Source organism: Schistocerca piceifrons, chromosome 2, assembly GCF_021461385.2.
Source record: "Schistocerca piceifrons isolate TAMUIC-IGC-003096 chromosome 2, iqSchPice1.1, whole genome shotgun sequence".
NCBI classification, from domain to species: domain Eukaryota; kingdom Metazoa; phylum Arthropoda; class Insecta; order Orthoptera; family Acrididae; genus Schistocerca; species Schistocerca piceifrons.
Genome location: NC_060139.1, coordinates 188,435,978 through 188,450,847, shown reverse-complemented (window position 1 = coordinate 188,450,847; position 14,870 = coordinate 188,435,978). Strand labels below are relative to the sequence as shown.

At 40.8% G+C, this 14,870-nt stretch overlaps 1 protein-coding gene across 4 annotated transcripts in view; it reads left to right on the top strand.

Annotated features, from left to right (window-relative positions):
* LOC124776718 (ATP-dependent DNA/RNA helicase DHX36-like) overlaps positions 1-14,870 on the top strand; it is a 239,928-nt gene that overhangs the window by 20,443 nt on the left and 204,615 nt on the right. For all 4 annotated transcript variants that reach the window (XM_047251833.1, XM_047251834.1, XM_047251832.1 and 1 more), the window contains exon 2: positions 453-569. In XM_047251833.1, coding sequence (XP_047107789.1) covers positions 453-569 — 117 coding nt within the window. The remainder of the gene's footprint in view (positions 1-452; positions 570-14,870) is intronic.

Below are 14,870 nucleotides of genomic sequence, written 5' to 3'. Positions count from 1 at the left end.
TTCGAGAATGGAGTAGTGGAGAAATAGCTTGAATGTGGTTCAATGAACCCTCTTCCAGACACCTAATTGTGAATTACAGAACAGTTATGTAGATACAGATACAGACAAGTTAAAGATGCTACCTCTAGACAGTGGATAATAGCTTCCTCAAGAGCATGAATATTGGCAAGAAAATCATAGGCATCATTGCTTTTCCTGTAATAAGTGATTTTATTGTTATGTGAATAATGCTTTGCCTGCATATTATTTTATTGTTTCCTTTTTTAGTTTCTTGTTATGTCATTCTCATCTGTACTCCATTTTGTAGACTGAAATGAAAACATTTGTTACAGACAAACCTCAGTGCATATTTTTATGTTTGGAGTTATTGAGTACATTAAGTTAATCTCCTAGGAACTTGATTCATAGAGACAGATTTTTAAGTCCAGTATGCATTCTTTTGTTTCTAACAGATTATAAAAATAATGGCAGAGGTGGTCCCAGCTATGAGAGACACAGTAATCGCTCTGAAGACCGACCTAGAGGAAGAGGAAGGGGACACCCTCCAGGACTGCGTGGCAAAGAGATTGGTGAGTCCTGTTGCTGCTGACTGAGTTTTCTCTGTTACCCCAGTATTCACGTTAAACCTATCAGTCAGTATAAGTTTTGGAAGTGGGAGAGAGGTACTGACAGATTGGAACTGAAGTGTGCCTTGATGACTTGGTGGTTAGGAATGCTGTTTCTGGTTGCTGTGGATGTGTAAGCTGTCTAGCAGTTTCAATATTTTGTGTATCCTTGCATGCATTAGATTAGATGTGGCTTTGGCAAAATAGATCTCTTTAGATTTGAGCAAGGACATACTTCTGGTACACACTTAATTTGAGTAGCTGTGGCAATGACAGCATAAAAAACTTGTTTTAAGACATCAACACCAGGATGTGGATAAAGAGGAGAGTACACTGGCAAAATCCCTGGCCTTTCTTCTCTTCGTTCAAACTATTACGTTCAGTATAGCTAGAATCCTCTGAAAATCCCAGGTTATAGAAGTTCTCTGTCCAATTGAGGTTATAGACCTACAAGACTGGAATTTGCCATATATCCTACCATCGTGGTATAGCTTACATGGATTAGACAGAGTAGCTTCACACCTTTGTAAAAATAAAGTTTTAACAAAATGTCAGTTTGGTTTCCAGAAGGGTTTTTCAACGGAAAATGCTATATATACTTTCACTAATGAAATATTAAATGCTCTGAGTAACCAGAAGTCACCCGTTGGCATTTTTTGTGATCTATCAAAGGCTTTTGATTGTGTAAATCATGGAATACTTCTAGATAAGCTCAAGTACTGTGGTGTGAATGGGACAGTGCTCAAATGATTTAAATCATACCTAACTGGAAGAGTGCAGAAAGTTGAAATAAACAGTTCACATAATATGCAAAAAACTGGTGATTTCTCAAACTGGGGAACAATCAAGAATGGGGTGCCGCAAGGTTTGGTCTTGGGTCCTCTGCTGTTCTTAATATATATTAATGACTTGCCATTCTATATTCACGAAGATGTGAAGCTGGTACTTTTTGCCGATGATACAAGTATATCTATCACACCCAACAGACGAGAATTAACTGGTGAAATTGTAAATGATGTTTTTCAGAAAATCATTAAGTGGTTTTCTGCAAATGGTCTCTCATTAAACTTTGACAAAACACAGTTTATACAGTTCCACACAGGAAATGGAATGACACCATTAATAAATATAGACTTCGAACAGAAATCGGTAGCTAAGGTAGAATATTCAAAATTTCTAGGTGTATGCATTGATGAGGCGTTGAACTGGAAAAAACACACTGAGGATCTGCTGAAACGTTTGAGTTCAGCTACTTATGCTATTAGGGTCATTGCAAATTTCGGAGATATACATCTGAGTAAATTAGCTTACCACGCCTATTTTCATTCTCTGCTTTCATATGGCATCATATTCTGGGGTAACTCATCATTGAGTAGAAGAGTATTCATTGCACAAAAGCGTGCAATCAGAATAATTGCTGGATCTCATCCAAGATTATCCTGCAGACAATTATTTAAAGAGCTAGAGATCTTCCCTGTAGCCTCACAATACATATATTCACTTATGAAGTTTGTTATTAACAATCCGAATGAATTCAAAAGTAATAGCAGTGTGCATGGCTACAACACTAGGAGAAAGGATGATCTTCACTACTCAAGGTTAAATCTAACTTTGGCTCAGAAGGGGGTAAATTATGCTGTCACAAAAGTCTTTGGTCACTGACCTAATAGCATCAAAAGTCTGACAGATAGCCATATAGCATTTAAAAGGAAATTAAAAGAATTTCTTAATGGCAACTCCTTCTACTCATTAGATGAATTTTTGGATATAGTAAGTGGGAAATTTCCTAAAAAATAAATAAATAAATAAAATTGAGTGTCGTAATAATTTGTGTAATGTAATATTGTGTATAGACAACTTTTATTAACTTGACACGTTCCACATCATTACGAAGTGTTGTATTCATGATCTATGGAACAAGTACTAATCTAATCTAATCTAATACTATGGAAGCACACTACACTGAACTTAAAAGCTGTATTCACTTTTTGCAACCAAGTAATTCTGGTATTGCTGATTATTGTATATCCACCAGACATCCAATGGAGCATGATACAATGGTTTTGCTCACAGCAACATCTGTTTGGGATAACATTAAAAAATCTGTGGAAATACACATAGAGAAACATCTGTACGATTATGAAAATGGGTACCAGTCAGGTAATAAGTGGAACCCCGTCATTTCCATGATGTGCTTTAAACAGAGACAATGGAGTACATCAATGACCACAACAAATGATAAGCTGAGGTGATCTGAATTCTGTGATTCCATTGGCAGTGGTGCTGTCCACCAATTGGTGTGCTCAGTCTGTGTCGCCATGATCGTAATGCATCTGCAAAATATGAGGTCAGTTCAAAGAATTCTGGAACATTCGTAATTTCACACCAATGGTGTATTGGAGTAAAATTGGTTGGCATCTGTGGATATGCCTGTGTTTAATGTGTAAATGCTGGAAGTTTCATTGTTGCATGTCTGTTAGTTATTATTCTGTGCTGTATTGTGTAGAATGTAGTGCCCCATAGTTTGCAAATTTCGAGATGGCAGAGTTGGAGGAACAATGAGTTTGCATCAATTTTTTTGTGAAACTTACGAAAACCTTTAGAGACACACCGAATGACACAGGAAGCCTACAGTGATGAGTGCTTAAGCCATACTCACTGTTTAAAAAATGGCCGGATGGAAGTTAAAGATGACCTTCATTCAGGACCCCTTCGATGTCTGCTGACAGCACTCATGTCAGGAACGTAACCGAAATTGTGCTTGCCAATTTAAGGCTGACTGACCAAGAGGATGCAGAAGACAGTAACATTTCACTTGCATCATGTCATGAAATCCTGATGCGTCATCTTGGAATGCATAGTGTTGACGCCAAGTCCGTCCCGCACCTTGTGAGTCAAGATGAAAAAGACCTTCGCCTTGCAATCTGTGAAGAGCTTTTGGATTGCACAGATGAGAATGAGGTGTTCCTTAAGACAATCATAACTGGTGATGAGGTGTGTGTGTCTACATTGAGACCAAGGTTCAGTCTCCACAGTGGCTTGGCAAGGTTCTCCAAAACCAACAAAAGCTCATCAGGTCAGATCAGATTTGTAAGCTGATAGTTTTCTTTGACTTAGAAGGATTAGTTCATCATAAATTCATGCCACAGCGACAAACTGTTAATCGATGGAACTATCAGGACTTGTTGCGACTCCTGCAATAAAATGTGAGAAGGAAACGACGTGAAATGTGGCGAGACAATTCATGGCTCTTGCATCATGATAACCCACCTGCACATTCATCACCGTTGGTGTGTCAACTGTTGCACAAAAACAAAATCACTGTGCTACCTTACCCTCTGTACTCTCCAGTCCTGGTCCCTGCGGACATTTTTTTATCTCCAAAGTTGAAAACACCATTGAAAGGACGAAGATTTGCAACGATAGACAAGATTAAAGAAAATTTGCAGTTTGTACTTTGCATGATCCAGCAAGAGGCATACCAAGGATGCTTCTGGAAGTGGAAACAGCGTTGAGAGTGGAGTATCAATTGTGGAGGAGAGTATTTCGAAGGAAACCAAGCACAAAAAATAAAAGGTAATAGTAGAAACATTTTGTGGGCAAAATTGTGAAATTTTTTTAACATACCTCGTACACAAGCATGCTGTTAAGTTGCAGGATGGGGAAAATCTTCACCATTCTCTGATGGCTCACCTGAGGATGACTGGTAGGTGCCCAGTCGAAATGTCATCCAGTGAAGTGAACGACAACCAGCTACAAGCCTGAAACTTCTTTGAATATCACCACTGTAATGTAATATGACAACAAAAGGTCTTCAGTGATCATGATCATCACTGGAGGCAATAGCCATGAAGAGCCGGTGGGACTCTATTGTATTGAATTTAAGATCTTTATTCCTAGTCCCATGCTAGCTATAAAAACATTATTTCCAGAAAGGTGACTGTCTCAAATTCTACGAACGTTACCAAGAATGTGTTGACAAGGCTTTGTGCCGTGACTTTGCCATTTGAATCAGTGGGTAATTAGAAGTGGCCAACATGGTCTGATGAATTGTCATTCTGATTAGCAGTTAGGTTTGTGAGTATTGAATGCCCTACTTTGCTTTCCTTACTCTGTATATGCATTGTTTGTCAAAACAAAAGACCATTTAAGGTGTAAAACTGCCTGACAAGAAATAAAATTGGAGGAGGAAGTGCATATAGAAGTAGGAGATAGGTTAGTGAAGCAGTTAGTTTTACAGAGCACTGAATTATCTGAAAGTAAAAAAGTAACCTTCAGAGCTACTGAAATCAGTTGGAGGCAGAGTAATTAGAAAGCTACTTGAGCTGGTGGTGTAAATGTGTGAAATAGGTACCTTGCCATTAAATTTGCAGAAGAATGTGGTATCACCACATTACCAAAGAGTGTACAAGCCATTACAGGATGGGTACTGTTACTGCGAGTGGTGCACAATTGGCAGATTCTCAAGTACTGTGTTAGATGTGGAGTTAGGAATGCAAGAGCAATTTGTATTTCATTTATTAACAGATGATTACATACGCCAATATAGTGGAAGCCGTTGTGGTGTGTCCAGTGTGCCACAGGAAATGCCTGATGTCCATCTGGCAGAATGCCGAAGCAATACTGCAATAGCTGGTGGCATCACATCCTTGCTGATCAAAAAGTGCTTTGCAGTCGTAAGGCCATTGGCAGCTGTGTCCCTTGGTGGCTGCTGGAAACATTCAGCATGGTGCAGTGTACCTTGAAATCTTGGAAACCTGGAAGAAGCCAGGAATTTTCAAAATTAGAGGAGGGGGGAGAAACTTTAAGTTTTATTTAAAAACCTTGATTTTAAAAATTTTTTTGCAATCGTAGCCGTACTGATATATTACCAGTTTAAACTGTGTGTGATATTTCAGATAACATTTGACTATTCCAAGAGAAACATATGTCTTATACACGTGATAACTGTAGGTGATCCAATGTTTACAGACTGATTCGCTTTATACTCATCGAGCTGTCACTGAGGTGGGGATCTGAGGAAGCTGATTGATGCTACTGTGTATGAGTTGGGGAGAAACAGGAGAGTTCATTGCTTCGAAGTGTGGCATAAAAGACAGATAAGCCACTATGGTAGAAATACACGAAAGTAATAAGTTTTGTAAAAGCGTTTTATAGACACATTCATATTCAGTTCAGCACAATGTCCAAAATTACGTTAAGCCAGCTGTAGAGTCTGCCCAGAATACCGTGGTGCGGTAGGGGGGGGGGGGGGGGGGGGGGGAGGGGAGGGGGTTATGAGCAGGCGCTGTAGGGGAAATGCAGAATGCTGGATGGGAAATGCCACTCTCAACCGAAGCCTACGCTCAAGTTTTTGTAATTATTAAGTAGGTCCCCTCCATGCCCACACTTGCGTGGTGGCCATTCAAAAAAATGTGACCCCTGGTTTGGTTAGTATGTAAAAAGAATACCACTGAAAATGTAAAGATTTATTTTTGCTTGGCTTGTTAACCATTTGTAACTTTCAGAGAAGCATCGTGAGTGGCCAATTTTGAGTAAAACCTATAGGTTTCTCTTGTTGCCATATTAAAATTTGCTTCTTTTGCCAAAACGCAACATAGTTTACACTGTGTCAGCTCACTAACATGTTGTCCAGACGAAGTTGTGAGAGAATTCTGAAACAGAGGTTTGTTAAGTGAGGAACTGAGGAAAATTAAGGTCAGTAGCTTATGAAAATGTCTTCACGTATGCAGTTCCAAAACACATGGCATTTCTTGTTTCATCAGCTGTTGATGATCCCTAAAAATTACATTGTTTCATCGGAAAAGTCATGTAATTTTTTGGTGTAACACTGTAGGTAGTGAATTTTTGCACAATAACCATTTGGCAAAATACTCTCTTCGTTGAGTGCTGAAACTGTTACGATCGCTGTATTTAAAAAAAAAAAAAAGATTACTAAATTTATTATGCGTTCAAGATTTCCAGTATATAAGTTACTACTCTTTTCATTTTATTTACTGCTCATTTAAAAGCCTTTAAATCTGTCTCAAAATAATAAACTTCATTACTATATCAATACTAAAGCTATCTTTCGACTTCGTTAGACCTTCGCTATTGATTTACTGGTTCATTAACAAAATATTTCTTTAAACACCATTCTAATATAGCTGGGTCTGCAAATAATTATTATTAACACAATTTTTAGTTTTCATTTCGGGACACTCGGATTGCGCAACGTTTGGAAAGGATCCTGTCTAGGTTAGTTGTGAGGATAATTGAATGATGGAAAAGTTCTGGTAAAATTTAGGTTATTATTGCACCAAACAAACAGTTCACTCTCTGATACATACGAATACAGTACTAAAAGTTTCAACCTGCTAGTATCGATGCGTCGGTTGGCAGGCGGCTCGATGGTGAGGCACAGAGCACACATACAACAACAGCTATGGCTCTTCACTTATCGGCACTTTAATTCTTCTTAGCGTCGCAATACTTTTCCATTTAGTGCCTATAGAATTTTGCCATACTGTGTGGGCATTGGAACGGCATACCCGAGGCTCAGTGAAGCTATGTCTTCCAGGAGAGCCTCCTCACTCCAGAAGGTGTTGCTCAAACCAGTGCCAAACTACAACTGCTACTGTGTCCGTTGTGCCGTACAGTGCCCGCGTGCATTTTCCCGCGCTCGCCTGCCATCCACCTTTTACCGTTCCCTGACAGACCGGGTATTCACCCGAGGTTTTGCATTCTACATATCCTAACACATTGCCTACGTATGGATCAGACGCACAGTTACAATTTTAAACATCTTACAACAGTTTCAACATTTGTTACATTTCAATTCAATTACAATATTACTTGGCATTTGACATAAACATTAATATTCACATTGAAACTTATTTACAGTTTTCTTAACGTAATGGCATGAAACAAAAAGAAATGAAATCAGAACATCAATTACACATGTTTATCGTAAAATCAGACGAAAAGAATTTGTTACACCATGACTTAACGCTATCAACACATGTGCACAGTTTTTGACTATAATATTTGACTTATTTTGTTAAACCTTTAATGTAATACTATATCTCTTAATTTTTATTTAGCGTATGGCATTTAAGTAAATTTCAGTATTGGATCATGTTATTCTGCATTACGTAGCATTACATATATTCACAAACATCTAGTCCTTGTATATATTCTATATTCAATGGATTTTTTGGATGCCATGAGGAATTCTTCAAAGTCTCCACTGAATGCTCTGGCACTGCATTCTTCTCTGATGTGTTGGATGGTCTGCTTAGGCACACTGCTGTCAGATGCTGGTGAAGACAGCAGTCTCCATTTGAAGATTGAGTCAGCACATCTTCCATGCCCACTTCTAAGTCGGTTCAGAGTTGACAAGATCTTGCAGGGCTCATCAAACCCAGGAACTGCCTCAGTAATACAAGGCAATAGGTGTGAAGTTGTTGAGGCATTTTGGAGCCCTTCTCTACTCAAAGAGTTGATGTCAGCCCCAGTGGGGGTGTCGAGAGCAAGAGGGGAGGGTGTCTTGAATGAAGCCTGTGATACTCAGATCAGTTATATCATTGTGTACTGGTAGTTCAGGTTTGCTTCAATCTTGTTGTATTGCCTGACCAAGACTGAGTCTCATTGCATTTTTGGGGGTGGTATATTGTTGCAGAAGAAGCTGAGTAGCTCCGTGGTGTAGTGGTTTGATATTAAACTGTTGCATTGACGGTCATGATTTCGAAACTCACCTGGACTGTACAATTTTAATTTCTATATTCGGTTCGAGTACATTCTAGAAGTATCCACAAATGTCAAGAATCATTGTACTGGAATGTTCTGTAGCTGTATATATACTGTGTGTGTTCTGGTCGGAGGCAGTTCACTCCGCACCTGTGTATGTGCAAGTGCTGAATAAACCTTCGTTAAGTGAAGTTAGTGTTCGTCATCATCCAGTTACAGCTTCTTCTACGTGACATTATTCTGGTGGAGACACTGGGTATTGGATCTTGTGATAGTGCACATTATCAATGACACAGTGGTTCCCATCAGGCCGCAACAGAGCCACCATTTATGTGGGGAGAGACCCGAGTTCAAGCCATATTCAACAGATCGAAATCTATCGGGGGCAGAAGAAGAAGAGGACTTTACGATGACAGCAACTGTGTGCCACCACATGAGACATCCTTCCAGGTTCTCTGGTGACAATGGCCAAGTGGCTGAAGGTATATGAGCATATAGCCAAATTTAACAAATGGGATGACACCATGTGTATGGCTAATGCATTTTTCTACTTGGAGGGCACTGCCAAACAATGGTATGAGAACAATGAGGAGAAGTTCACAAACCGGAAAGTATTCCAGGCGGAACTGCGCAAGTATTTCGGCAGCACACAATGGCAGACGTGCAAGGCTGAAGATAAAGTGCAGGGCACAGTGTCCAGGAGAAACTAGAGCATCCTGCATTCAAGATGTCTTGGAGCTGTCTAAAATAGTGAATCCTAGAATGAAGGAGGAAGATGAGGTTGCACATCTCATGAAGGGTGTTGCTGAGAGCATGTATTGAGCCCTACTCCTGAAGGAGGTTTCGACAGCAGACGACTTCATAAAATGGTGCCAGTATATCAAGACAGTGCATCAAAAAAGAATTACATGCAAGAAGTTTGAACGGCTTCCAAACATCGTATCGAGGTCTGTGTTGGGGGAAGCAACTGATTTCACAAGTGTTCTTCGTGAGATAGTGAGAGAGGAAGTTCAGAAGGCACTTGGATTGCACGGCGAGCAAAAAACTGAGACGCTTCAAGAGGTCATAGGAAATGGAACAAACATTGAACCCAATCTCTCGTCCATCATTTCCCTTTAAAATAGTGAAAAAGTCGAGACCCAGGCGGAGTTACATTCCTACAATGCCGCATGAGGAACCTGTTTGGGCACCAAGGAAGACTGATGTCTGGAGGACCTAGGATGTTGTTGTTGTTGTTGTGGTCTTCAGTCCTGAGACTGGTTTGATGTAGCTCTCCATGCTACCCTATCCTGTGCAAGCTTCTTCATCTCCCAGTACTTACTGCAACCTACATCCTTCTGAATCTGCTTAGTGTATTCATCTCTTGGTCTCCCTCTACGATTTTTACCCTCCATGCTGCCCTCCAATGCTAAATTTGTGATCCCTTGATGCCTCAGAACATGTCCTGCTAACTGGTCCCTTCGTTTTGTCAAGTTGTGCCATAAACTCCTCTTCTCCCCAATTTATTCAATACTTCATCATTAGTTATGTGATCTACCCCTCTAATATTCAGCATTCTTCTGTAGCACCACATTTCAAAAGCTTCTATTCTCGTCTTGTCCAAACTATTTATTGTCCATGTTTCACTCCCATACATGGCTACACTCCATACAAATACTTTCAGAAATGACTTCCTGACACTTAAATCTACACTCAATGTTAACAAATTTCTCTTCTTCAGAAACGCTTTCCTTGCCATTGCCAGTCTACATTTTATATCCTCTCTACTTCGACCATCATCAGTTATTTTGCTCCCCAAATAGCAAAAGTCCTTTACTACTTTAAGTGTCTCATTTCCTAATCTAATTCTCTCAGCATCACCCGACTTAATTTGACTCCATTCCATTATCCTCGTTTTGCTTTTGTTGATGTTCATCTTATATTCTCCTTTCAAGACACTGTCCATTCCGTTCAACTGCTCTTCCAAGTCCTTTGCTGTCTCTGATAGAATTACAATGTCATTGGCGAATCTCAAAGTTTTTATTTCTTCTCCATGGATTTTAATACGTAATCTGAACTTTTCTTTTGTTTCCTTTACTGCTTGCTCATTATACAGATTGAATAGCATCGGCGAGAGGCTACAACCCTGTCTCACTCCCTTCCCAACCACTGCTTCCCTTTCATGCCCCTCGACTCTTATCACTGCCATCTGTACAAATTGTAAATAGCCTTTCGCTCCCTGTATTTTATCCCTGCCACCTTTAGAATTTGAAAGAGAGTATTCCAGTCAACATTGTCAAAAGCTTTCTCTAAGTCTACAAATGCTAGAAACGTAGGTTTGCCTTTCCTTAATCTTTCTTCTAAGATAAGTCGTAAGGTCAGTATTGCCTCACGTGATCCAATATTTCTATGGAATCCAAACTGATCTTCCCCGAGGTCGGCTTCTACCAGTTTTTCCATTCGTCTGTAAAGAATTCGTGTTAGTATTTTGCAGCTGTGGCTTATTAAACTGATTGTTCGGTAATTTTCACATCTGTCAACACGTGCTTTCTTTGGGATTGGAATTATTATATTCTTCTTGCAGTCTGAGGGTATTTCGCCTGTCTCATACATCTTGCTCACCAGATGGTAGAGTTTTGTCAGGACTGGCTCTCCCAAGGCCGTCAGTAGTTCCAATGGAATGTTGTCTTCTCCTGGGGGCTTGTTTCGACTCATGTCATTCAATACTCTGTCAAACTCTCCATGCAGTATTGTATCTCCCATTTCATCTTCATCTACATCCTCTTCCATTTCCATAATATTGCCCTCAAGTATATTGCCCTTGTATAGACCCTCTATATACTCCTTCCACCTGCTTAGAACTGTGTTTCCATCTAAGCTCTTGATATTCATACAAGTGGTTCTCTTTTCTCCAAAGGTCTCTTTAATTTTCCTGTAGGCAGTATCTATCTTACCCCTACTGAGATAAGCCTCTATATCCTTACATTTGTTCTCTAACCATCCCTGCTTAGCCATTTTGCACTTCCTATCGATCTCATTTTTGAGACGTTTGTATCCCTTTTTGCCTGCCCAGGATAACCAACCAGTTTGTTTCCACTGTGGACGACCGGGACATGTGGTGCATTATTGTCAAGAAAGGTGGTGGATATTTGATGATGTCCGCGCCAGGAGACAGCAGACCGATCTTAGCCGATGCCAACTCTGGGACGACAAAGCTGAACATGAAGTTGTGGGTGTAGGAAAACGAAGGTCACCATCGCCACAAGCTAGCCGCTGGAGAAGATGCTCCCCAACATGCCGATCAAGGTCTCCATCGCCGTATAGAAGCTCCAGCCGATCACCTAGCCGCCGCAGCCTGGAAAACTAAAGGGTGTGACCTTCTTTGGAGGTGAGACCGCCGAAGAGAAAAATCCTCCGCCGTCGATCAGTACAAAAATGATAGGAAAGTACGTCGATATCCTCATGGATGGCCGACCATCCCAAGCTCTTGTGGACTCTGGAGCATCATATTCAGTCATTTCGGAGAAGTACTGATGCCAGTTGCAGAAAACCATATTCATTGACAATAAAACATCTCTGCTGAAGGTGGATAATGGGAAATATGTAAAACCTACAGGAAGATGTACCATTCGTGTGGGTGTAAGCCCTTAGAATTTGTCGTCTTACAAGAGTGTAGTCATGACGTCATTCTCGGATGGGACTTTTTGAAAGCTTCTCAGGCAATTATAGATTGTGGTCACTCGAAGATTATGCTAGATGAGTTGAGATACTGTGGACAGGAAGATGCGCATCCGAGTGAGTGGGACTGTGTGCTGGATGAAGTGATCATTCCTGCAGTCAATGCTAGAAAGGTAACTGTCATGTGTCATGCCGCGCATCAACCCATGGGTCTTGTAGTGGAATGTAAGAAAGCATACCACTGTAGAATAACTTGGTCATCCCAGCCTCTGTCATCTCGTTTAAGAATGGATTCGGTGAATTGTGGATAGTTAACTGTCGCCAAGAACCACAGATCCTTCCAAGATGCATGTGCGTAGCAAACACTGAGCCATTAACTGAAGAACAGCTGCGTGTCATAGAAACCTCTGTGGGCGAAATAAGCGCTACCACTATGAGACAAGATCTTCTAGCTAGACTATCACCAAATCTCACTAAGGAACAACAGAAGAAACTACTTGCCATTCTTCAAGAGTTCTCTGAATGCTTCAATCCACAGGTGAGGAGCAAATTAGACAAATCGATGGTGAAGCACCAGATTAGGCTAGCACTGGTGACCATCAACGAATAAGCTAGAGAGCATACCATGTGTCAGCAACAGAACATCGAATAATTCGTGACGAGGTAGAAAAAATGATGAAGAATGACGACATTCAGCCTTCGCAGAGCCTATGGTCGTCACCAGTGGTCCTCATCAGGAAGAAGGATGGCAGTTAGCGCTTTTGTGTTGAATACAGGAAGCTTAATAAGATAGCTAAACATACGTTTACCCTCTTCCATGAATTGACGATACACTAGATTGTCTTAGGGGGGGGCTAAGTTTTTCTCAACCATGGATATGTACTTGGGATACTGGCAAATCGAAGTAGATGTGGCTGATTGTGAGAAAACTGCATTCATCACCCCTCAGGGCCTGTATGAGTTTAAGGTAAATGCCGTTTGGTTTGTGTAATGCACCAGCAACTTTTGAATGGATGATGGATAATCTTTTAAGGCATCTGAAGTGGACGATGTGTCTTTGTTATTTATTTGACATTATAGTGTTCTCAGAGACATTTGATGAACGTATAAAAAGACTGAGGGCCATTCTTAAGTGTCTCCAACAAGGCAGACTGAAACTTAATCCAAGAAAGTGTCTCTTTGGAGCAAAAGAAACCATCTCTTTGGAGCAAAATAAATCAAAATACTTGGACACCTTGTGTCAAACTCAGGTGGTGGCCAGACCTAGAAAAGGTGAGAGCTATAACACAATTCCCTATTCCTAAAAGTATTAGAGATGTGAGAAACTTCCTCAGATTATATTCTTATTACCGTCGTTTTATCAAAGACAGTCCACTCCAAGAGTTGTTAAAAGCTGATGCTAAATTTATCTGGGGTGGTGCTCAACAAGCTTGTTTCAATGTTATGTGAAAAGCTCTGACAAATGACCCTTTACTTGGTCTGTATGATGAGGGAGCACCTACAGAACTATGCACAGATGCCAGCAGGTATGGGATCGGTGGTGTCCTGGTGCAAATTTCGGATGGAAAAGAGAAGGTTATAGCCTATGCTTCTAGGACACTTGCAAAAGCCAAGAGAAGCTACTCCTCTACAGAAAGAGAATGTCTTGCTGTGATCTGGGCCATGTGCAAATTTCGAAAGTATCTATATGGAAGGCCAATCACAGTTGTTACAGACCATCATTCACTTTGTTGGTTGACAGGTCTTAAGGATCCAACATGACAACTCGCCAGATGGGCTCTACGTCTTCAAGAGTATGACGTTACCATAGTGTACAAAAGTGGAAGAAACTATCAAGATGCTGACTGTGTCTCAAGAAACCATGTGCAAGACCATCAAGACTTAGATAAATAATTGTGAAACCCTCAGCTGCTGAAAGGTGTAGTTCATATACCGCTATGGGGACAGCTGAAAATGTGTGCCCCGACCGGGACTCGAACCCGGGATCTCCTGCTTACATTGCAGGTACTCTATCTATCTGAGCCACTGAGGACACGGATGAATAGCGTGACTGCAGGGACTTATCCCTTGCACGCTTCCCGTGAGACCCACACTCCCAACTGTCCACAATCTACATACGTGATGTTCCTAATAGATATTTGCTCATCCACTCATTACTCGTGCCAACTAAGGTGGTGATTCCCATAGGAGTTTGGGCAACCTGTGCACATTTGCCCCGGTCGGGGCACACATTTTCAGCTGTCCCCATCGAGGTATATCAACTACACCTGTCGGCAGCTGAGGGTTTCAATTAATTATCATTTATTTTAGAGAAGCTACACTATCATCAGTGGTATCTGTTCTTTCGAGAACAGTTACTATCTTCATATGAAGGGCTTATTTCAATAGTGGACAAGTCCATTACCTCCACTTTTCTGCCTATAATGCTTCTGACATCAATGATCCAAACAAACAGAAAGAAAGGTTCATCTCTAGCAAGAAGCCATATGCTTGAATATTTCTGGTATCTCAACTGCAGATTTTTCAGCGCTCATTTAACTTTAGGACTCTGTATCTCAATATGAACAAAAATGGACTTGTACCACTATTGAAATAAGCCCTTCATATGTAGTTAAGTGGCTACCCAGCCACTGACCTTCGTCTGTGCGAATGCGCATAGGTTGCCTGAACTCTTACGGGAATCGTCACCTTAGTTGGTGCGAGTAATGAGTGGATGGGCAAATATCTGTTAGGAACATAACGTATGTAGATTGTGGACAGTTGGGAATGTGGGTCTCATGGGAAGCCTGCAAGGGATAAGTCCCTGCAGTCGCACTATTCATCTGTGTCCTCGGTGGCTCAGATGGATAGAGCGCCTGCCATGTAAGCAGGAGATCCCGG